At 46.4% G+C, this 23,551-nt stretch overlaps 1 protein-coding gene across 6 annotated transcripts in view; it reads left to right on the top strand.

Moving 5' to 3' along the window:
• Positions 1-23,551, top strand: part of NAV2 (neuron navigator 2) — a 726,136-nt gene that overhangs the window by 442,099 nt on the left and 260,486 nt on the right. For all 6 annotated transcript variants that reach the window (XM_077866218.1, XM_077866214.1, XM_077866215.1 and 3 more), the window contains 2 exons: positions 5,821-5,938; positions 16,779-16,831. In XM_077866218.1, coding sequence (XP_077722344.1) covers positions 5,821-5,938; positions 16,779-16,831 — 171 coding nt within the window. The remainder of the gene's footprint in view (positions 1-5,820; positions 5,939-16,778; positions 16,832-23,551) is intronic.

Raw genomic sequence — 23,551 nt, 5'->3', positions numbered from 1 at the left:
GATGAAGGAAGCAGAGCGGAAAAGGCTCCTCAGATACTGGTGTGAAGTTATTCTAGAACTTTGGCCCTGGAGGTGAGACTGGTCGTTGTATTCTTTCCTACTGTGCAATTCTTTATCTTTCCTTTCCTTTTTTTTTTTTTTAAGATTTTATTTATTCATGAGAGACACACACAGAGAGAGAGAGAGAGTGGCAGAGACACAGGCAGAGGGAGAAGCAGGCTCCATGCGGGGAGCCCAATACGGGACTCGATCCCAGGACCCTGGGATCACGCAGGGTCCTGAGCAAAAGGCAGACTCTCAACCACTGAGCCCTCCAGGCGCCTGGAGTTCTTTTTCTTGTCTGTTGCTACTAAGAAGCTCAGAACAAGGATCAGTGGGTGTCAGGGTAGGAGCATCAGCAACCTCAAGCCTCAAGAACTTGGGGGGATGGTGAGGCTCTGGAGCAATGGATTCTAGAAACCAGAAAACTGGACAGGAAGATCTGCATGCTTTAGCCCTTGCTTAGAATCTTGGAAATGCACACTGCTGCATTTTTGCAAGTTGCCTGCTCTGATGGAGTCCCTGATTACAGATATTGTGAGTTGATTTTCCAAGGATGCCTCCCGAAAGATTGGCACTCACTGCATGAGCCACTGAAAGAGCAAGTGAGAAAGATGGGGCTGAATTATGCCCAGGCTTAGCATAGCCTCTGAAAACAGATCCTCCCAATAAATGCAGGTGTTTTCTCGTGACTTCTTTAAGAAGTCGAGAGGAGAGGGGAGGGGAAACTCCAGATAGTTAATGATTCTCGTTGGATGGGTCCTGATTAATGAGCTTGGGCCATGGAGTGATTTATTTTCTCTGTCCCTTCCTCTTTGAATCAATAAGGAGATTTGAGATTCCAGTGTGAGGATTTGCTGACAGCCTCCATTATTATTTATCTCAAATGTTATCAGTTTCCCAGAGATTTGCCCTCTTGCTCTCTGTTCAGCTCAACCTGGCAACTGCATCCTTCCCTGTGGCCCAGTGTCCCTACCTGGGGAGGTGCTACTGAGCAGCAAGGACGGGTGGGACCTGGTCTCCACCCACATCTGGTGGGAAGAGTGGGAAGGTGGTGGCAGTGTGCACGGTATCTGCAATCTCTGCATCACGGGCAGCTCAGGATACACTTGGGAAATCCAGAGTGACTTGGTGGAGGGACTGATCTAGGAGTGGAGCCTTGGTGAGTGACCCCAGGTGGAGGGACTCAGGCAGGCAAGGTGGCATGAATTCAGAGGTGGGCAAGTGCAAGGTTGAGTCTTCCTGAAGGCAATCTCGATTATTGCTCCTGAGCATTTGGTACGGTAGGCCTGTTATCTCATTCGTCCTCCCAACAGACTGGCAGGTCTTTTCTGTAAAGAGCCGGATAGTAAATATTTGGAGCTTTGTGGGCCAAAAGCTCTCTGTCACAACTACTCAGCTGTGCTCCTGTGGCAGGAAAGCAGCTAAAGATGACAAGTGAGTGTGGCTGTGTTCCAACAGAGCTTCGTTTACAAAAACATATGGTCAACGGATTGGGCCTGGGTCACGGGTTACCAGTCTGTTTTATTATGCATTTGATATAATCCCCATTTTATGGAAGGTAAGACTGAGATACAGAAAGGTTCATAGAAACTTGCTTGTCCAGAGCCGAGAGCCAACTTGACATGGTCGTTTCCAAAGCCCATCCTCTTAGCCTCCACGTACACTATCTTCCCCCATGAGGGTTGGACACGGTCTGGGGAAGAGTGGGTGGATTAGACTGCCGTGAATCGCAGTGTAAAAAGTCTGACTTTAATTCAGTGGAAAGTGTGGAGCCGTTGATGATTTTTTGAGCAAGTGATAGGATTAGAGCTGTGCTCTGGGGAGACTAAGTTGGCAGTCGTGTGTAGGTAGGCTGAAGTTGAAGGAAGGGCTCTTTTTTTAAATAGTTTGGCGTTAAATAAATAAATAAATAAATAAAAATCAATAGTTTGGAGTAGGGAAGTTCAGTTCTTTGGCGAAGCCATTTCTGACCCCAGTAGAACTTTAAACAGATGCCCACAGGGCCTTACCATGGCTCCAAGGTGTGTGTATGTGTGTCCGTGCGTGTACGTACGAGTATTTATTGAAAGAAGGTTGCTTAACGTTCGTTTCCTTTGGATTGTGTGGACACAGAGAGGACTGGTTTTAGAGAGTAGATCTATTTTGAAATACCTTTAACCTCCAGGAGGACAATGAGCAGGGGTACCAGCATCTCCTTCCACTCAGTAGTGTCCTTATCCATGATCCCCTTCTCCCCTCAGCTGATGGTCTTGGAGCAGGTGGCTGTAAGCTTTGGAATGTTTTCACAGTCCCTGAGACATAGCTTGTGGGATCCCTGCAGGGCTTGAGGGCATTGTGGGTGCCTCTCCTAGCAAGGAAAGGAAACCTTGCTCTTTGAACCAGCCTGGCAAGTTTCTGACCTGCCTTTCTTTGTCTACCATAGTTTGTGATTCCAAAAGGCGGGTGCTTGACTCCTGAAATTATACCTTGTGAAGGAGAAAGAGAGTGAGTCCTTGAGTCATTTATGTCCTGGAGGTCCAAGGTAGAGGCTGGGCTGGTTTTGTTATGCCCCATTTTATAATGCATAGTATAATCATTACAAATCTGTAATTATTTTATTTACTGAACACTTAGCATGTGGTGCATTCTGTGTTCTTTATATATATGAGCTCATTTTATTTTCATAATAGCCCGATGATGTAGGTAGTATTATCCACATCGTACAAACAAAAACACTGGGCCAAAAAGTACAGAGGTAAATGGCATCATGACAGCTAAGATTTAAAGCAAGTGTGTTGATTCCAAAGCTCCCTTCTTTACCATCTCACTCCACTGTCTCCACCTCCTAACCCCCATTGTGGGTTAGGCTCGGGGCTTCTAAGTCTTCCCAACCACCTTTTGAAGTAGGCCTTATTATGCCCATTTTACAGCTGAATAAAGTGAAACTCAGAAAAGTTATGTAATTTGCCCAAGGGCATTGAGGCAGCAAGGGATAGAACTAGGTTTTGGGTTTTTACTTATTTTTAAATTCTTTCAGTAAGAACATAACTGAATAGAAGAATGAGCCTAGGATAGGAGGGTGTCCTGGAGAAAGTAACTGATTTGAGTAACATTGGTATTTGTATTCAGAGAAGCAGCAGAGTGGGACATCTGAGGGATTCTAGAGTCAGCCCGAGTTCAAATCCTGGCTCTGCCACTTACTTATGGTCTTGGACAAGTGGCTTTACCTCTCTACATTTCAAATTTCTCCTCTGAAAAACAGACACGCTAGTAGTATCTACCTCATAGAATGAGGATTAAATGAATACATGTGAAATGTTTATACCAGTGTCTGGCACGTAGTAGGCACTCTATGTTGGATATTAAGTTTCTACTCTGTATAAGGCCCTTTTTTCCAAAAATTTTTTTAAAGATTTTATTTATTTGAGGAGAGATGGTGGCGGGGGAAGAGTAGAGGGAGAGGGACAAGCAGACTCTGTGCTGAATGCGGAGCCCTACCTTCATGTGGGCCTTGATACCCACAACCCTGAGATCTTGATGTGAGCTGAAATCAAGAGTCAGATGCTCAACCGACTGAGCCACCCAGGTCCCCTTTTCTTTTCCAAATGTTTCATCACTCAGTCCTCATAATAAGGGACAAGTAGATGTTATTGATCCCAATTTCACAGATAAGAAAACCTAGCCTCAGCAAAGTTAAATAGCTTGGCCGAGGTCCTACATCCACTCATCCACAGATACGTATCGCGGACTAATGTGTTAATGCTGTAGGCACCTTGGATACATCACAGAACAAAACAGGTCTAAATCCCTACCCCGTGGAACCTCCAGAACTGGGACTTGAACCCAAGTCTGCCTTTTTTCCTTTTAATGTTTTTTTTTCTCTTCCTTTTATAACAATTCAATAATCATTGCCATTTAGGATTGGCCATTTAATGACCAAAATGGTGCCCCACTTCCTCAGCTTTCTCAGTGCTTACAAAATTGAAAATGATGGTGCTTTGCTAGACTTTTGATCTCTGACAACTTGGGAATCCTAGGGAAGGAAAGTAACATGGATTTCAAGATTAGATACCTTGGACTCAGCTGGGAAATAGACCCATCCTGCGGTGTGCCTCTTCGGCAGTGGGTCTCTACAGTGGAAGACCGAGAATGAGGTGTGGATGAAGCCTCCGGGACGGGGGGCGGTGTCTATTCTCAGCTCTTGATGAAGTGAAAAGTGCAGCCCACCTTGACCCGATGAGGCTCTCGCCATCCCAGGTGGAATAGCCAGGGGTGCTGCCTCCCAGAAGGGTCCTACTCCGCGAGGCCAGCCCCTGGCCTGCTGTCCCCATTCTGTGATCCCTGGCGGCGGGCGGGGGTGGGGGGCAGCGCCCCTTGTGTGAGATTACTCTGGGCTTGTCGGAAGGACGGAGTGGAGGAGGGCCCGGATGAGGGTAGGCCTCCCACTGCTCTGGGAGTCACACACAAGGTCTCAGAGCAGGCCTGCTGGAGAGAAACGATCACCTCCATCATTTTGGTGGAGACATCGTATGCGTTAGTATATGAACTTCTTGCTACTAGTTTGTGGAGAGTCGAGGTGGCGTGTTCCCTTAGAGCCGTCATTTGTTCCTATCACTGTAGGGGTGGGGAGAGGTGCTGATGTGTAGGGCCTGCACGTCCCTCCGCAGACTCACAAACCTGTCCTAGAACCTAGCACTCACAGTCGATGAGGCTTCTAATTCTGTTTGTGTTTTGGCTTATGTCAGTTAGGGAGAAAGTTTCCAGGTGAGTTTTCTTGTGCATCACTATAGGCCTGTTTTGAAAGTAAAAGATCCTCTTGTGCGGACAGAGAGGAGCAGGTCTGTGACAGAGGAGCACATCCCGTGTCCCCTAAAGGGATCTGCTCTCCTGATCCCACAGGTGGCCCAGCCTCTGCCTTTCAGGCTGCTGTCCACACCCATGCTGTGTTTTTGTTTTGTTTTAAGATTTTTATTTATTTATTCATGAGAGGCACAGAGGGAGAGGCAGAGACATGGGCAGAGGGAGAAGCAGGCTCCTTTCAGGGAACCTGTTGTGGGACTCGATCCCAGGACCCCGGGATCACGCCCCAAGCCCACTGAGCCACACAGGTGCCCCCCATGCTGTGTTTAAATATGTTGGAATTTGCCGGGTTTTTAAAATTCTTAATAGTCCTAGAATCCCAACAGTGAAAATGATGCTTTTAAATTAAACCGATTACATTTGAGCTGATTGCGAGGTCATCAATAACGCCACTCACACACGAGTAATTGAAGGGCTCTGTGTTGGTGAACTTGGCTTCTTTACAAGGGACCCAGGCCCCTGAGAGCTCCGCTAGCTCAATAGCCCTCCTTACCCTGAAATGGCCCATTAAAAGAGGCCTGTTGGGTGGTAACCTCCCCATACGTTTTCTCAATAAAGAGAAAAAGATGGGAAGGGGTGGGGTGGTGGCAGCAGCGGGCTGGGGGAGGCTCCTCTTGCATTTCGAGCCACAGCCTCTCAAAGCCGTCTGGAGCAGGCTGTTTAGTTCTGTGTCCCCGTCCCATTCAGGCCTTTGCATGCTTTGAAGCTTTCTTTAGCTTTTCCCTGCGTCTTGATGGCAGATCTCTCAATAGGCAAAAGCCCAGCCTGGGGAGCTGAATGGTCCCTCTGCACCGGGCTCTGCATGTTAATGGCACTGGCTGGCCCAGGACAGTGCGCTGGCGGGACGGGGGTGACTGCACAGCCCCCCGCGGCTGCCTCCGACACAGAGCCAGGGTCTGAGTCTGTTCCTAAAGTTGCCTGTTTGCTTTTCTTTTGCAGATCTACACGGACTGGGCCAATCATTATTTAGCCAAATCAGGCCACAAACGCCTCATCAAGGACCTCCAGCAAGATGTGACGGACGGCGTCCTCCTGGCTCAGATTATCCAGGTTGTGGGTAAGAGTGGGTTTGACTCTGGGATCGAGGAGTTACAGTGGAGACCCAGAAGGGGACGGGGCTGGACACAGGGCCTGGAACCCCGAAATCTCCCAGGAGGATACAGCGTTTCTGTTGCATGTGATGACGGTTTATTTGATAATGTCCCGTGCTTGGGGAGCATGGGTACCAGCTTGCTTTTCCTGGTAAGAGGACCCTCTTGATGCTCTCAGCAGAAGGGTTAGAGGGAAGTCTGAGGAGGGCTCTCTGCCCCTTTCTTGCCTCCTGTCTTTCTGGCTCTCCTTTCCCCCGTCTGATGTTACATTTTTTTTGTGGATTACTTTGGAAATATTTACCAAAAACAAACCAAAAAAATGTACCACAGGAGTGGTTTAGTCCTGCCAACTCTAACTGGGTCCGAGAAATCAAAGGATCAAACTTCACAGAGGGTCGGCTCTGGTTTTAACACTGGGGGAAGGGATTTGGGGGCCGTGTGCCGGGAAGAGTGGGTTCATCCCGGGAAGGCAGGTGGGCACAGGCTGGACACAGCTCTGCCTTGAGCCTTAAGACTTAAGGGAAGCGTCCCCCGCAGCCCTGCCCGAGAGCTCAGACAGAGGAGGCAGGAGGTCAATTAGATGGCATTAGGCTGATTGTTGTCGCTGGCAGCTATGGTGGCGGCCTCACGCCAAAGGAAAAGGCACAAGGACAGAAGCCCCAGCCCCTTGGGTGTGCGTTATTGTGGGAAAGTTATTTATCTTTCAAGTCGGAAAAAAGTGGCTTTTTAGAGTTGTAGCCTCGCTCACATCTGTGGAGATTGTACCTGAAAACACAGGCAAGTTGAGTTGGCCTTAGCTGGAAACTTTTGGACTGCCGCTGCCACTCAGATCCAGGTATCCCTGCTGTCCTAAGATTGATTTCTGAAGACGGGCTTGTGCTGGCTCCCCTTCTTTGTCTTTCTTTCCACCCTGTGTTAGTTGTCTGTTGCTGTATAAGTCATTGCCACAGACTTAGCATGTACATATTATCTCATAGCTTCTGGGTGTCCGACGTGCAGGCATGGCTTAGCTGGTGTCTCTGCAAGGCTGCAGTTAGGATGTTGGCTCGGCTGAGTCCTCACGTGGAGGCTTGACTGGGGAAGGGGCCGGGTTCACTCTGCGTTGGCAGATTCATTTCCTTGCTATTGTAGGAGGTGGTGAGCCCTGACTTCTCACTGACTATTGGCTGGAGGTCTTAGCTCTTAGAAGCCCCTCTCTGCTCCTTGCCATGTGGATCTTCCAGTGTAGTTGCTTTGATTGAGCAGCAAGGGAGAAAGTTTCTAGAACGAATCGGCTAGCAAGTTGTCATCTTCTGCTGTGTAACATGACTGGGGGGGTACCATCCCATCGCCTTTGCCACATGTTGTTGGTTACAAGCAAATCCTTGGATCCATCATACTCAACGGGGCTGGGGGTGGTGGTGGTGGTACAAGGGCTTAGAATCAACCAGGAGGATCGTTGGGGGTGACCTAGAAGTCTGTCTGCTATACTTCCTTTTCCTCCTCTTCCTCTTTCTACTTTTTTTTTTTTCTCCAGCTCTTCTCAGGATGGAAGTTTTTAGAACTTTCATGGTTCTAGAAACCATGGCTGACACCCAATGTTACATTGGTTTCAGGTGTACAACATAGTGATGCACCATTTCTATCCACGATGCTTTGCTCACTACAAGTATAGCTGCCATCTGTCACCATGAAGCGCTATTACAGCATCATTGGCTAAACTCCCTGTGCTGTGCCTTTCATCTCCATGACTTAACCATTCTGAAACTGGAAGCCTGTGTCTCCCACTCCCTTTCACCCATTTTGCCTACTCCCCCCTACCCCCTTCCTCTTCCTACGTAGACATCTTGGACTAGAACCTATTTCTCTTCCTCCTACTCTTTATCACTCTCACCAGTCTTTTGCAAATTTCTCTCCATTTCCTCAACATCCCTATGAAGTAGGTGACACTTGCCCCATTTTATACCCATAGAAGCTGAGGTTCAGTGAGTCTCAGTAGCTCAATATCACACAATTAGTCTGCAAGGGGATTCTGACCTGGGTTAGTTTGCTTCTAAAGCCTCTGTTCTTTGCCCTGCTTTATTATACCCCCTCTCAAACCAGAGTCACGGAACTCAGTACAAGGATCTGCCCCCCGTCACTTTAGTTCAGTAGCCATTTGTGGAGCACTGACTATGTGCCAGCATTGTGCTCCAAGCTAGGAATAAAGAGATAAGTGTGCAAGGCCTGTGACCTTGGACGAAGGAGTAGCATCTTCTTAGTGAGGTCTTCATAGAAGAGAGGACTTGCACTTGGGCTGAGTTTTGATCTCCACATCAGCAGTGTCACGTTAGGTACTACTATCACTGAATCTTGGGGCTGTGCAGTATTTCTACCAGGACCTTCTCAGGTTTCAGCACCAGGGACAAGAGAGAAAGTGGGAAAGGATGGAACCGAGAGGCCTTGCTCTCATCCCTGCTTCATTGTTCCCAACCGTGGGACCTCAGAGTCCTTTTCCTCTGCTCCCCCTGTTTCTCTGTCTTTAAAATGGGCACAGCCTGGTATTTGTGGCAGTCTTAGGAAATGGAAGGTAGGTAGCAAACATGACATGTATTTGGAATCTAAAGTGTTCTCAGATAGCACTTGGTAGCCACCTCCTAGAAAGGTACGAGTACGAGGATGACAGGGCCTTGATATCCATGTTAGGGGGTATCATGATAGATTCATTATGTCTGTCATGGGCTCAAAATAAATGAACTTTGCATGTATGCCATGAATTTACTATGCACAGTGCTACAGAATGTAGCCAGCACAGTTTTTATCCTTGCTCAGGATGATGTTATCCTGAATCTGTTTGGATGACATGAACCTCCCTAGATGACAGTGGCCTTGCTGGGCCTGAGCTACTGGACTGATCTCAGGGCCTCAAGTTAGAACCAGTGCCTGGCTACCAGTGCCAGTGCCTGAGGCCCCAGCTTGCTCTCCCTTAGCCCTCTGAGAGAGGCTGGGGAATCTAGTAATAGAATAAGACCAGGGATCCCTGGGTGGTGCAGCGGTTTAGCGCCTGCCTTTGGCCCAGGGCACGATCCTGGAGACCCAGGATCGAGTCCCACGTTGGGCTCCCAGTGCATGGAGCCTGCTTCTCCCTCTGCCTATGTCTCTGCCTCTCTCTCTCTCTCTCTCTCTCTCTCTCTGTGTGACTATCATAAATAAATTTTAAAAAATTAAAAAAAAAAGAATTAAAAAAAAAAAAAGAATAAGACCAGATGTTAGCACCTGTCTCTGTCCTTGACTGTGCTGGGCTCACACCCTCTGCTCTGGCTGTGGAGAAAAGAGACCCAGAAAATGAGGGCTGAAAAGGTAGCGACACGTAGGAATCCTGCACAACTACTTCTCTAGATTGTTTCTCAGCCCATTCAGAGCATTTAGAGTATCTTGTGAAGACACATCTCTTGGTGAGGGAGAGAGAGCAGCATTTTCTGACCAAGCTGTTGAACTATTGACCGATTGTACGTTTTGCTTTGAAGCCGTGCTTTCTCCCACACGTGTCCTTTAAAATAAAACCTAAAAAGATACATTTGTATGTGTACATGTGTTTGACATATACATATACATGTGTATGTGCCTCTATTGGTCTATCTAAAATTTTCCAAGAATTGGAGTCCACCATGTGCGGGACAGAATTTTAGTGTTGCAATTGTTCTTTGGCTGACGAGCCCCCATTCATCTGGAAAAGACCACATCTTTCCTAGCTCCCCCCACTGCAGCGCTGGAGGGACCCTCCTCTGTCATTCCACTGGCTTCTGTATGAACCCTGGGGCTGAGTTGTCTTTCTTTTTTGGCATATAACACTTAGCATGGTGGTTGGTGAGCAATGATGTTCGAGAAAATCTGCAAGCCTGGTTGGATTGTTTCCGACAGGTGGCCTACTGGATTTTCCCCTTCTCAGCAGTTAGTATTTCCTGAACATGCATCTAAACTGGATGCCACACTCTCCTCCTTTCCAGGATTCTGTTGCAGGTCTCAACTCAAAGGTTTGGAAAGGACATCTAAAAGCCCCAACCTGATGCATGCATTTCTTTTATGAAGAGTAGTCAATAGACTGTTAAATACTTCCCGTGATGGGCAGCTTACTGCTTCTCTAGTTAGCTATTTCTAATGATGGGGAGTTGGAATCCTCCCGAAGCTTTCCTTTCACTAGGTCAAAAATCTGCCCCTACCTCCTTGGTAGTATCTCCCGATGAGTACTCCTTCTGCCCTCCGTGGCGACAAAGAATGACCATAATCTGAGACCACAAGAGCTTCAAAATTGAGGAAAGTTGTAGATCATAACTCTGGAATAAAATAGGAATCTATAAGTCTGCACCGACAGCTACATCCCTCAGTGGAGAAGAAAGAACTCCACTGTATTGGAGAACACAGACTGACAAATGGAGAGGGAGTTGCAACCATGACGGTGAAGATCAGTTAAGGCGAGAAGCAATGGATGCTGACATCTGGAGGAGAGAGTTTGAGGAGCAAGCTATTTGCATGGCCTCAAAGTGTCTCTTCACTGATTGCTTATTAGTTGCAAGGGGGGAAGTGTATCTGCATGAGGGAGAATCATGTCATGACCAGGAGATCAAAATTCTGTCACTGGCAAGGGGTAAATGGGTATCGTGCTTGCTGATGTGTGATACCCGAGAAGAACATAACATCGCTTATGCTGAATTCCAGGCAGGGAACGAAAACCTGAAACTAATCATGAAGAATTATAGACAAATTCAAATCGTGGAACATTCTATTTAAAAACAAAAACAAAAGAAAAAAAAAAAAAAACAACTGGCCTGTATTGTTCAAAAATGTCAGCTCTCTGAAAGACCAAGGCTGAGAAATTGTTCCAGAATAGAGGAGATTAAAGAGATGTGACAACTAAATGTACTACAAGATCCTGGACTGGATCCTATGTCAGGGAATAAAATGCTGCAAAGGACATTTTTGAGTCTATTGCCAAAATTGGGATTATATCAATGTTAAGTTTTTTTGAATTTTATAATTGTAACCAGGGGATAATTTTCTTGTTCTTCATAAATGCATACTAAATCTAAGGGATAAAGGACGTGATCTATGTAGTCCACATGAAAATGATTCAGAAAAAAAAAATCTGTATACCTGTACAGAGATGGGGGGAGAAAAAGAGAAAGGATAGTGTGTGGGAATCCTCTGTATTATTCCTGGGGCTTTTCTGTCCATTTGAAGGTTTTTTTTTTTTTTTAAGGTTTTATTTATATATTTTAGGGAGAGTGAGCATGTGAGCCCAGGAGAAGGGTAGAGGGAGAGACAGAGTCTCAAGCAGACTCCTCACCAAGCACGGAGCCTGACATGGGGCCCGATCTCATGACTCCGAGATCAGGACCTGAGCCAAAATCAAGAGTCGGGTGCCTAACTGACTAAGCCACTCAGGCACCCCCGTATGAAGTTATTTCAAAGTAGTTAACATATCTAAATGAAGGCCCCTTGAAACTTGCAGTCAGGGAGATTGTCCCTTTTGAGGGGACCATTCCTTTTGAGTCCTGGGAGAAATGTAGCACATCCTGATTGAGGACCAGTGGTGCTGTGAGACCATAAAAGCCTGATTCTAGGAGGTAGAATCAAGGAAGGGCTCCTCGAGGAATGTATTTACCTTCAAGCCAAGACCTGAAACTTGCAGTTGGCTAGGTGAAGCAGTCAGGAGGGCATTCCTGGCAGAGAAAATAGCGTGCAGAGAGGCTGGGAGGCTAGAGAGCCAAAGGGTCAACAAGGCAACATGAGACCAGGCTACCAGACACAGGGCAGTGGATTATGGGCTTTGCCTAAGCGTGAAGGCTAGTGGCTGAAGAGTTGACTTTTCACGTCGGGCAGTGCCATGATCAGATGTGTGGCTTGAAGGCAAGCCTTCAGTGGTTAGAGCACAGACACTGATCCTGAGTCTTCAGCTACCCGAGATAGATCAATTCTAGAGTCCATCTGTCTGTCCCAGGATTTGGGCTTCTCAGATGGTGGCATGTTGTGGGGCCCACACTCTTCTACCATTGCCTTCTGCCTGTGAGGCAGAAACGGACCTCTTGCCTTTCATGACCGAGGGTCCGGTCTCCATCGAACCTCTTATTAGTGTGATTATCTCCCTGAGTCATGAGCTGCCTGAAGCCGGCAGTTGCCTGCCAGCCCATCACAGTGCCATTGCCATGAGTTATTAGAAAGGTTTACGAGGCCAGGATAAACAGCATGAATCAAGAGGGAGAGACAGGCCTCCCTCCTCCTGCTTACATTGCTGTCACTCAGGGAGAGTGCCAGAAGGGGTTGGAGGGAGAGAAGGGGTGGGAGGCAGGGAGGAAAGGATAGAGAGAGAAAGGAGGGAAACAGAATGAACAAAAGAGGATTGAGGAGGAGCAAGGACAGAAGATAGGGGAAGAGCTTTCCTATTAGAAGTGAAGAGAGCTGATAACAGCTCCTTTTCCACCACCATGTGGGCTGCCTCTGATCAGCCGGGAATTCAGACCCAGGACTGTGCCCTTTTCCATTGATGACCTACTACCATTGTGCACCTTTGGGTAAGTCCTCTGCCCTTCTGGGCATCCAGTTTCTCTCTCTTCCTGTTGGCAGGGCTGCCGACTGCCCCAGGCATAGATGCATGGGCTGGTGAAATGCTCTCAACCCTTTCCTTTGGAAAGCAGTGAGCTTGGTGCCACTCTTCTTACTTAAAAAGCTTTCCGATTACTAACTTGTCACCTTGTGTGCAGGCAGGTTACTGTATTCGTGTGCTGGGAATGTCTTGAGCATGCTGGAATAAATAAATTAGCCCTGGCACTTAGGGATGCCAGTTTTAATCATAGTTGAGGACTTCAGGGACAAATGCCTCTGCTTCTTCGGTTATCTGCTTTTGGGTTGCAGCCAAAGACCCCCTACGACAAGTTAATAAATTCGGTTCAGAAGACCAAGCTCTTCTTCCTTCTTATCAACAGAATCAGAGCTGCTGTTACTGCTCTAAGTATTTATGACAGCCATAGAAATTCTTGAGAATTTAAGCAAAGGAGAAGTATTTAAGTTACATGAAACTGGAAACTAGGAGGTTCAAGATTTGTTTTGCATTTTTATTAAGCATGTGAGTTTGGGTTTGAGCATTTGATTTATCTCTTCCTGTATATCTTTAGGGTAGTCATCCATAGGCTCCACTCCATTGGCTTATTTTGAATGTTGTAAAATGGCATGAAGCTTATAGGAGCTGAGATATTTGAATTCAGGTGGTACCTGACTGTAGTTTAGGTGACTGACCGTGAAAAGGAAGTAGAGTAGTAATTAGTAATTAGTATTAGTAATTAGTCCAAGCCCTTTGGGTTTTTTTTTTATCCAGATGGTATATAAAGAATCTTTAAAATGATTTCTTAGGATCACAGTTCCATCCTTCACTTTAATGAGCATTAATGACCTAATGCTGAATTGGGTATTGATTGAAATCTGATGACTTATGACTTTGGCCATCATGAGTATCCAGTTGGAAGATACCTAGAATGGCCTGAATTCTCAAAAGCCACATATTTATTCTCCAGTGTTCTATATCAAAACCCAAGGTCTGAGTGCAGGCCTGATATAATTTCCCTTGAAGAAGTGCCATTTGTCAAGGATCTTTTTTTTTTTTCTCCAACTTAAGTATGTATGTGTATATTGACAAGTGAAAGGACAACTGCCTCAAAATAGACATAAAACTTTGATTCTTTGAAATGTTCAGAATACTCATTCCTTAGTTCCTCTCAAAAAATATTTGAGTGGCTACTGTGTGTGAGGCGCTATCACCAGCTCTGGGGTTACAGTGGGAAAGAGCAAGTGATAGAACGTGTTCTGCTGGAGTTTACGCACTAGTGATCTGTTCCGGGTGATCGTAATTTTGGCATTCTCTAGCGAACTAAAGAACAAATATCTGAGAGTCATCCCATCCATGGGACATTTCTTAACATGTTTTTTAAAGGCTCTATGGTACCTCTTTTGGGAGTAAGGGAAGCAGGTGGAAAAAGCTTCCTCAAATGTCTGTCCTAGTGTGCTTAAGAGTCGAATCTCTGAAGATTGGTATCTTCAGAGGTGGAGCATAAGACTCAGTATCTATTATTCTGCACAAATTCTAAAGGTGTAGGTTAGACTGACTATATACTAACTGGACTGACTCATGGTGATTAGATTTATTTATTTATTTATTTATTTATTTATTTATTTATTTATTTTTACATAAAAAAAAATAAGTTCAATTTGCCAACATATAGTGGTGATTTTAAAGATTTTCTTACCCCTAGCTTACCTTCTCTCTCAAGGTAGAAACGCTAGAGAAAAAAGAAGCCCCATTGAGGTAATGGTGAGCTATATGTAGAGTCAGGTGTTATAAAATGGAGGCTTGGACACTTTGATTCTGTTATCCTTTTCAGATAGTTTTTAATATCTTTTCATGGAAGTTTTTGGCATCGTATTTGTTAAAATCTGGTGTAATAGTTTTGTTTTGTTTTTTAAATTCAGTTTTATAAGCATTTCTTGAGCCCTGAGGACACAGATGTGAAAACCAAAATCTCCATGTCTGCCAGGCCGTGAACAGCATAGGTGGGGGAGATGAGAAAAGGAGTTACACCTTAGATGATTTTTTTTTTCTTTTCACCTTAGATGATTAAGAGCAAAGCAGAGATAGGTACACCTGTGCTGAGTGAAGAGAGACCTGCAGGTGTTTCTCCACCTGGGTCAGTGGGGGTGGGGGGGTGGAAGGACAGCAGACAGGGAAGGAAGCTTATGAAGGCTTCACAGAGTGGGACACCTGGGTGGCTTCGTGGTTGAGCGTCTGCCTGCAGCCCAGGGTGTGATCCCAGGTAGTATTAGCTCCACCTTGTAGATGAAGAAACTGTAGCCCAGAGAGGTTGAGTGACACGGTGAAGATCACACAGCTAAGAAGCTGTAGAGCTGAGATTCAAACTGGGGTGTCTTTGCCTCCAAAGGCAGTGCCCTGACCTCTACATATATTGCCTTTTTGTGGTGCTGCTGTGGCAAACTCAACCCCTCCACCCCCCAGAGATAACTTAGGCTGTTATCTTACAGGGATTCCCCGATACTTTACCGTGAGAACCTTTGCCCCTTGTCACTGGTATTGATTTCTAGTTAATTCAACAAAACCTTTTTTTCCCACCTCTCTAAGGAGCTAGGTGAGATTATGACTCCTAAGAGTGTGTTTCAGAGCTAACTTGGACTTACTCTGTGGCTTTGGATAAGCCATTTTTAAATCTCACTCTTTCGGGATGCCTGGGGGGCTCAGTGGTTGAGTGTCTGCCTTCAGCTCAGGGCATGACCCTGGAGACCCGGGATGGAGTCCCACATTGGGGTCCCTGCAGGGAGCCTGCTTCTCCCTCTGCCTGTGTCTCTGCCTCTCTCTGTGTGTCTCTTGTGAATAAATAAAATCTTAAAAAAAACCTCACTCTCTTATTTTCTCTGTGTGCTGCCACTTTGGGAATAGGATTATTATTCATCCTATTGGCATTAAGCAATATTAGCATTTCTGGCTAAAGATGAGGTGAGACGGCCAACAGACACATGAAGTGGTGCTCTACTCATCAGGGAAATGCAAATCAAAACCACAGTGAAATCACTTCACACCTGTTGGACTAGCTAATATCAAAAACACCAGAAACAAGTGTTGGCGAGGACGTGGAGAAGAAGGAATCCTTGTGCACTGTTGGTGGGAATGCAAACTGGTGCAGCCACTATGGAAAACAGGTTCCTCAAAAAGTTAAAAATAGGATTACCATTACTGGATATTTACCCAAAGAATACAAAAACCACTAACTCAAAGGGATACAGGCACCTGTTTATGGCATCATTATATACAATAGCCAAACTATGGAAGCAGCCCAAGTCTTTATCGATACATGAATGGATAAAGAAGGTGTGTGTGTGTGTGTGTGTGTGTGTGTGTGTGTGTGTGTGTGTAATATTATCCAGCCATAAAAAAGAATGAAGTCTCGCCATTTGCAACAATATGGATGGAGCTAGAGAATATACTACTAGGTGAAATAAATCAGAGAAAGACAAATACCGGATGACTTCACTTGTGGAATTTCAGAAACAAAGCAAACAAAGGGAAACACAAGAGACAGATGAAAAACTGGACTCTAAACTCCAGAGAACAAACTGATGGTGACTAGAGGGAAGATGGATGGGGGACGGGGGAAATAGGTGATGGGGATTGAGGACTGTACTTGTGATGAGCGCTGAGTCATGTATAGAACTGTTGAATTGCTATATTGTACCCCTGAAACTAACATCACACTGTACATTAACTACACTGGAATTAAAATTTTTTTAAAAAAAAATTAACAAAAAGAAAAAGACGAGGTGAGATGCTACCATCTATGCCTTCCATCCCCAGGAGTGGAACTGTGGCTGGACCGATCCATTCTGAACCATCCCATCTTGTGTGTGTGTGTGTGTGTGTGTGTGTGTGTGTGTATTTGGGGGAGTGGGGGTCCTAATTGCCTTCCTAAGAGGAGCCTCAAGCAGAGTCACAGCTCAGTCTATTTCTCAGTCTCCGCACGTTTCTATGATGCCCCATCACTCCGGGACTGTCGTCAGTGCAGTTGTCTCTGCTTTAGATGCCGATGACCTTGCCCCAGCTGTCCCTGGAGGACGGCGGCTCGATGAGTAAGTCCTGAAGCTTGCTAGCTGCGTCTCGGCATTTCGCGGGGCTGCGCTGATTGGACGGACCCCAGGATGGGCCTTAGGACTTGGTTGGCCTCAAGGGTCCTGAGCATCACTACTCAAAGTGTCTGGGGGTGAATTTTTTTTTCTGACTCGTGTTTCCTTTTTCAGCAAACGAGAAGATTGAAGACATTAATGGCTGTCCGAAGAACAGATCGCAAATGGTAAGTGGTACACGGCTGGCGAGGGTTTGCGTGGTGGAAGTACGTCCTGCCTCTCAATGGTACTGACCATCCTGAAAACATTCACACCATAGGCTTTCCTCTAGGGGATCGTAGTAATAAACTAACAGCTATTTCCAAGTAGCCGTGGTCGGCTTCTCTGACATTTGTTGGCATTTACTGAAACGTGGCCGTGATTTTTACGTAGATGGCGAGACAGGGAATATGGAATACTGCCCTTTCTTTCAGAAACAAATTATGCAGACCTGGTGCAAACATGCACTTGTTGAGAATTTGGACCATTGTGACTCATTCCGCTTTCTCAAAGACACACGACGATCTCTGTTTGTGTGTGGCGCTGAGGCACAGATGAGGTCATGGTATCTTACTCAGAAATCGGGGCATGTGGTCTGATTGCCTTTAAAGGTTAGAATGATGCGAAATCACAATGGTGACAGGAGACGTGAAATGTATAATCGTATCCAAACCATTCTTAACCTTCGCAAGCGGTAGTCTCCCTGGTGTGATAACGCTTAAGCTCTGATACTCGAGCTTTTTAAAAAAAAAAAGAAAATAAAAAACAAATCTTTTAACATCTGTTCTTTTTATATGTCTTGTGCATAATCTTTGAATTAAAATTCACGATCACTATCGAGTTCAGAAAACATTCAGTTGTGATGCCCTAAGTACCTGGTTTTTCCCTTCAACATGCTTTTCAAGCAATCTTTACACCAAGTATGTATATATCAGACTGTTTAAAATACTACCTGTTTAAATACGAAGGTGACAACTTTTTATTTTTGCAGGTAGTTAATTTGCTTTCAGAAACCTAAGAAAAAGGCATAATCTGTTTTTCTCTGACCTTCCCCTACTCCTTTTGAGTTGACACAATTTGACAGTGTCATTCCAGAACATATCAAAGCGATTGGCATTCCTTGGTTTTCCCTTTTAATTTTCCCAAGTGTTTGTTATCCTAATGATTTGGACAGATAACCTCTTCGGTCAAGTTTACTTTTCATGCATAAAAACACATTTTTTATTTTAAAGAGGAGTGTGTGTGTGTGGTAGGGAGTCCTTCAGTTTACATTCTGAAACAAGTTTCTCTTTTTTTGTCATTTCACTGGAGATTTTTGTTTCTTTTTGTTTGATCTAGAAAGCAATCACTCCTTACATAGGAAAGTCCCCATGCAGACATCTCATGGCTGCTTTGACTTTTGGGAAAGCTTGGCTGCTATTTTTGCTCGAGCTACTGCAGCTGTCTAGTGTATTAATAATTGAGAAAATTTGGAAGATAGAAGACTTAATTTAGTGCAAGCATTTTACACATGCAGTCATATCTTTACATGAAAGAGATGCAGGACTTCCCCTTGGGAAAGATACCGATGCATTTGTCCCAGCCCATTATAATGCGTATGTAGACCTGACATTTGAAGGTAATGAACCTTTTATTCTATTTGGCAGTTTTGTATTTTCTGCACTTTCTGTTGGAGGTGTCAAAGTCCACTTTCAAGATTGTGAAATAATAATGTCACCTCAGATTCTTTGGTGCAAATTTAGTTCAATATGCCAAATGTTATTTATAAATGCTACCAATGGCACCAATGCAATTTTGTGGTTTCTCTAACTCTTTCAGCTGTGAAAGTATTGTTTTCTTTTTTTTCTTTTCATGGCCTGTGGGTGTTTTTTTTTTTTTTTTTTTTTAGAACACAGGAATATGAAATCCTATAATTGTCTGTGATAATTAGTTCCAGCTTAGGGGCGGGGAGGCAGACACGGTCTGGTGGCAAACGTAGCAGAGAATAGTTCAGCATACAGGATGTGAGTCTAGGAAAATGTGAAAACCTCTGCCACAGCCATTCCATTCTGTAGGAAATGAGAAGGATGATAAAGACAACAGGGCCATTGTTGTTAGCCCTACATCACAAACTGTGACAAATCCATAAGACAGAACCTTACCCAGAGCACACAGGAGGTGCTTCTTAGACAAGCACAGACATTGTCCCATCTACTAGGACCCCTGAGCGCGTGTGTGCGGGTGCACCCACATGCACCTGTACGAGCATATACACGGTTAATGCATTTCTACTCCTAGGAAGCATACTTTGGGAATATGGCACAGTGGGTGGCACATAGATTCCTAGAAGGTCGGACTCCCAATTAGGCTTTACCGAGGGTAGTCCATGATAGAGATTTGCTGCTGTTTGCTAAAAATTGCCTAGTTGGAGGGGACAGAGGGGAAGGCATGCGGGGAGCACCATGTTGGTAAGAGGAGGATGACACGCAATGAGGCAAGAACTTGGGGAGTGCACCTGTTCAGAGGATAACTGTCTATCCCTTGAAAATAACCAGCAGAGTTGATGTCCTCGCTCCCTAAAGTAACAGAACCCCTTTGGGAGCCTTGAATGAAGGAGCCAGAGTAAAGCAATCCTGTTTTAGAGAAGGAGGAATGGGTGCTGTTCTGGTTTTCAAGGGGTAAGTTCAGTCCATCAGCTAATCTGTGAGTAGGGCCAAGAGCTTTGATTTTTGTGGGGGAGGGGGAGGCACAGCCCCCTCACTTCTCCTGACCCACCAGGCTGCCCAGTGGCTCAGGTCTCAAATCCCTGCACTCCGGGCTCTGCTTCAAATGTTCTTTCCCAGGAGGATGGGGAAGTGAGAGCAGTTAGCTCTGGCACAGGCACTAGAAAATCCCAAGGGCACTGATGCACAGTGCGATCGGCAAACATTTGCAGAGTGCTCACTAATGCCGGGCACTGGGGTGGGCCAGGTGAATGCTCAGGTGAACAAGATGTGATCCCTGCCCTCCAGGAACTCTGTGATGAGCGGGCAGGAGACCAGGGAAGAATAGCACAGCCGGTACACAAACATCTGTGCGTAGTGCAGTGGGGGCTCATTCCACCTGAGAACAAGGGAGATTTAAGAGTAATTCCTAAGGGTGAGTCTGAAAGGCAAGAGGGTTTGCCATAGGGGAGTGATGGGTGGAAAAGGATTCACATTCCTGGAGCATCTCTTTACTGCAGCTAGTCCTGGACTCTGCAAAGGCAGGTTTTGCAGCATTTGCTTAGGATCTTCCCGAAGTGCCATGAGCTGTATCTGCTGAGACTCCTCTTCTGCGATAAGGAGTGGGGCATGAAGAGCCCACAGTACAACAGACCCCATAGGCATGGGGGTCTTCAGGTCTGGGACAAGTCTTCTGCATTCTTCATCACTACCCAGGTTGCCACATTTTGGAGAGCGACCCCCTACTGGGCCCTGGAGTGGAAGTGTTTGTTCGTTTGTTTGTTTTAAAGGAAAATACCCATGGTCATCCAGCCCTGTAGAGGGAAGTTCAGTCATGGGATCTGGGAACTGAGGCCACATAGTGAGAAATGATGGTGATTTTATTATTAGGTCTGACTTATCTCTGCTCGGTGCCGCAAGGTTTGTGAGCCCCTTCATACTTAGGGGCATATCCCATCCTCCTGATGCTGCTGTAGGCCCGCATAACCCGTCCCTCTTTCCCCAAGCAAGTGCCAGGTGGTGGAGGGTGGTCCCAGGGAGAGGTGGAGCAGAACCATTAGCATATACTGTGACCCCCTGGTGGCCCTAGGACCGGACTGTGACCATGAGCACGAGGCAGAGAGGCATGGCAGCGACTTTCCTTTCCCTAGCGAGCTGGCCTCAGTTGAAGGAGTCCTTTGGCCAGCTTCAGGCTGCCCTAGACACTTTTGGGTCCCTGGCCTTGGAGAAGGGGCATAGAAATGCTCCCGCCCCCTCTCACCCACCATCCGTCCATCTGGCCCTTTAAATGAGTTTGTGTGTGTGCGTTAGAGCTGGTTCAGATGTTTTGTCTGTTAGGCATTGCCATGGCAACCCAGGGGCATCTTTCTGGCTTTCAAGTGCTGTGTTCAGCAGAGTTGTGCATTGGTTTGGAAGGAGAAACCTAGCCCGGGGCCTGGCCCGAGGGCACTGCCTCTCCTCTGAACCCCTGGGCTCCGAGACGTTGCCTCACTTTGGAGCTGATGAATGGCTGCTGCAGGGGCTGGTTTTCTTTTTTGATCATTGTTATTTTACACGGCTTGGCTTTCTGGTGGCCGTTAGGAAGGTGCAAAGTTAGCAAGGCCTGCTGGCCCTTTCAGCGGAAAGCCCCGGGCCTGTTTATCCCTCTGGTCCCTGGTCTCAGGCCCGGGGTCATCTGAGGCCTCCCAGCGCACAGCCACTTCTGAGCTCTCCGAGCTCCCTGCCCTCTTCCCTTGTGCTTCTATTTTTTTTATCTTTTATTTTTTATATTAAAGATTTTATTTATTTATTTTTAGAGAGCAAGAGAACAGGGGGTGGAGTGGGGAGGGGGAGAACCTCAAGCAGACTCCCAGCTGAGCGTGGAGCCCAAGGTGGAGCTCGATCTCACGACCCTGAGACCATGGCCTGAACTGAAACCAAGAGTCGGATGCTCAACCTACTGAGCCACCCAGGTGCCCCCTTCCTGCAGTGCTTCTAGATTGAGGACCAGCTGGGCTTGGGAACCATGTAGGCTAAGTTCAATTTCGTTTTCTGCTATTCTGTGGCTGTGAGCTGGTTATTTAACTTTGTGAGGGCTCTATTTCCTGTTCTATAGAGTGGGGTTGATAATACATAGCTCATAAAGTTTTTGTAGTACTAATGAGCCAACGAAAGGGATAAGAATGGATAGTACTGATTACAATGGTAAAGTACAGCTAGGGCCTGTCGAGTGTTTGTGTTGTGCCAGGTGCCAGGCTAAGTGCAGCCCAGCCCTTCCTTTCCTCCCCAGATCATGCACACCCAGAATTTTGCACACAGCCTGACTAGGTTATGAGTCCCCTGGGGCTTCAGAGACCCAAAGTTCAGCACCCCTGCTGCTTAGGGCACAGCTCTGCCCCCTACCCTGCCCTTCCAGGAGTCCCCAGGGACGTGGGAGCTCCTGAGTTCCCCAAACAATAGGAGTTTGCTTGTAGACGAGAAGGGCTGAGCAGTGATTTTCACACTTACATTCTATGAGCAGAATCCCTTTTTTCCCTGCCCTAAAAAATTGCACACGGGGACTGAGGCTTTACAACGTCTCTTTTTTTGTCCCAGATTACTCAACGTAGGAAGCAGACGTGCAGCTCGAACCCAGGCCTGTCTAGTTTAAGAGCCTGTGGTGTTCACTTCTGTGACAGAGAAGGGGTGTAATAAAAATAGTCTCTACCTCCCCAACCCCTGCTCTTGTTTTTCCTTTGTGGATATAGCAGAATCTGCAGAAGGGAGGAGACTGAGTATTTCTGGAAAGGGCCTGAGTTGACCTGTTGATGGAACCTCAAGAGCTGAAAAAGGAGCGGGAGGCCCCTAGTGAGAGGCAGCCTCTTGAGATGGCCCTGGACAGCCCTGGTGCCAGGTACCTCCCACTGTGTTCTCCACAGAGCTTCCTGGGCCAAGGAAAGGCCATCTGCAACAGAATCAGGTTTCCAGGCCCAGTGACCTTGAGCCCTCCCAACAGCTGAGAGAGAGCAGGCCACATGCCTCGGGAGTGCCTGAGATCCTTGGGCAGCTGAGTAGCCTCTTCCCTAGGCCCCTGGGCCTATTTTTATACCACCCTAAGGGCACACACATGTTACAGAACCAAGAAGAAATGAGGAAAAAGTCCACAGGCCACTTAGAATTTAAAGCAAAGTGGAAAGAGTCCAGAGCCGAGATCAGCAGGAAGCATCCACTACTTCCCTCTCAGGGCCACATCCCCTGTCACTGCTTATGGTTGGGCCCATAGCCTCTTTCAACACGGAGGCAACACCCATGTCTATCTCTCTGCCTCTTTGGTCACACCCCTGTTTAAACTGTTGTGGGCTATACACTTCCCTTTCCATACTCTTGAACACTCACTCAAAGGTCCTTCACAACCCAGTTACCATCATTTCTTGGCCGCTGGGCCACTCTATACCCCAGGCATACTGGAACATGGGGGACCCCCAAAGAGGCTGTGCACTCCTGTCTCTGTACTTAGCTACATGCTGTCCAGGCTGCCTGGAAGAGCTGATGATTGTCCCACCTGGATAATGTGACCTTTCATCTTCAGGTCAATTGTCATCTCAAGTGGTTGAGATAATTAGGTACCTGTTGTCTTCTGTTTCCCCTGATATTCTGTGTTTGCGTTTCTCATAGCACTCCCTTGTGGTTGTCTGCTCAACTGTCTTCTTGAGGGAGATGCCATGTCTTTCACCCGAGTATCCTAACATAGGGTATACTTAGATGACTGGCACCTAGTAGGTGTTTAATAAATGTGGGATGGATGGGCAGACGGATGGCTGGAAGGACCAAGAAGGACCAAGAAGGGAGCTGGCCTGGACTTATCCATGTGACTACAGGACTGTAGTATACATTGTCACATCTTATCTATGTCTGTGATTTGGGTACTGGAAGTTCCTTAGCATTTTCCTAGGAGTATCTTTCCTTCTCTTAATTCCTTTTTTTCTTGGTTTATCCAGAGAACCCTAGTCAGTGTAGTTGATTTTTAGTTTACTGAGTTCTTTAATGTTGCTTGAGATAAGCATTTTTAAGCATCCTTACAACCACCAGAGATTACTGACATTGATAGTAAAAATGGTTAAGTGCTTGGGGCACCTGGATGGCTTGGTCAGTTAAGTGTCCACATTGGGGTCAGGTCAAGATCTTGGGGTCCTGGGATTGAGCCCCGCATCAGGTTAGCTGTTCAGCGGGGAGTCTGCTTCTCCCTCTCCCTCTGCTTTAACCCCCTGC

This window comes from Canis aureus, chromosome 23, assembly GCF_053574225.1.
Source record: "Canis aureus isolate CA01 chromosome 23, VMU_Caureus_v.1.0, whole genome shotgun sequence".
In the NCBI taxonomy this organism is placed as follows: domain Eukaryota; kingdom Metazoa; phylum Chordata; class Mammalia; order Carnivora; family Canidae; genus Canis; species Canis aureus.
Note: the sequence above shows the minus strand (reverse complement) of the source record. Positions and strands in the feature narration are given on the sequence as shown.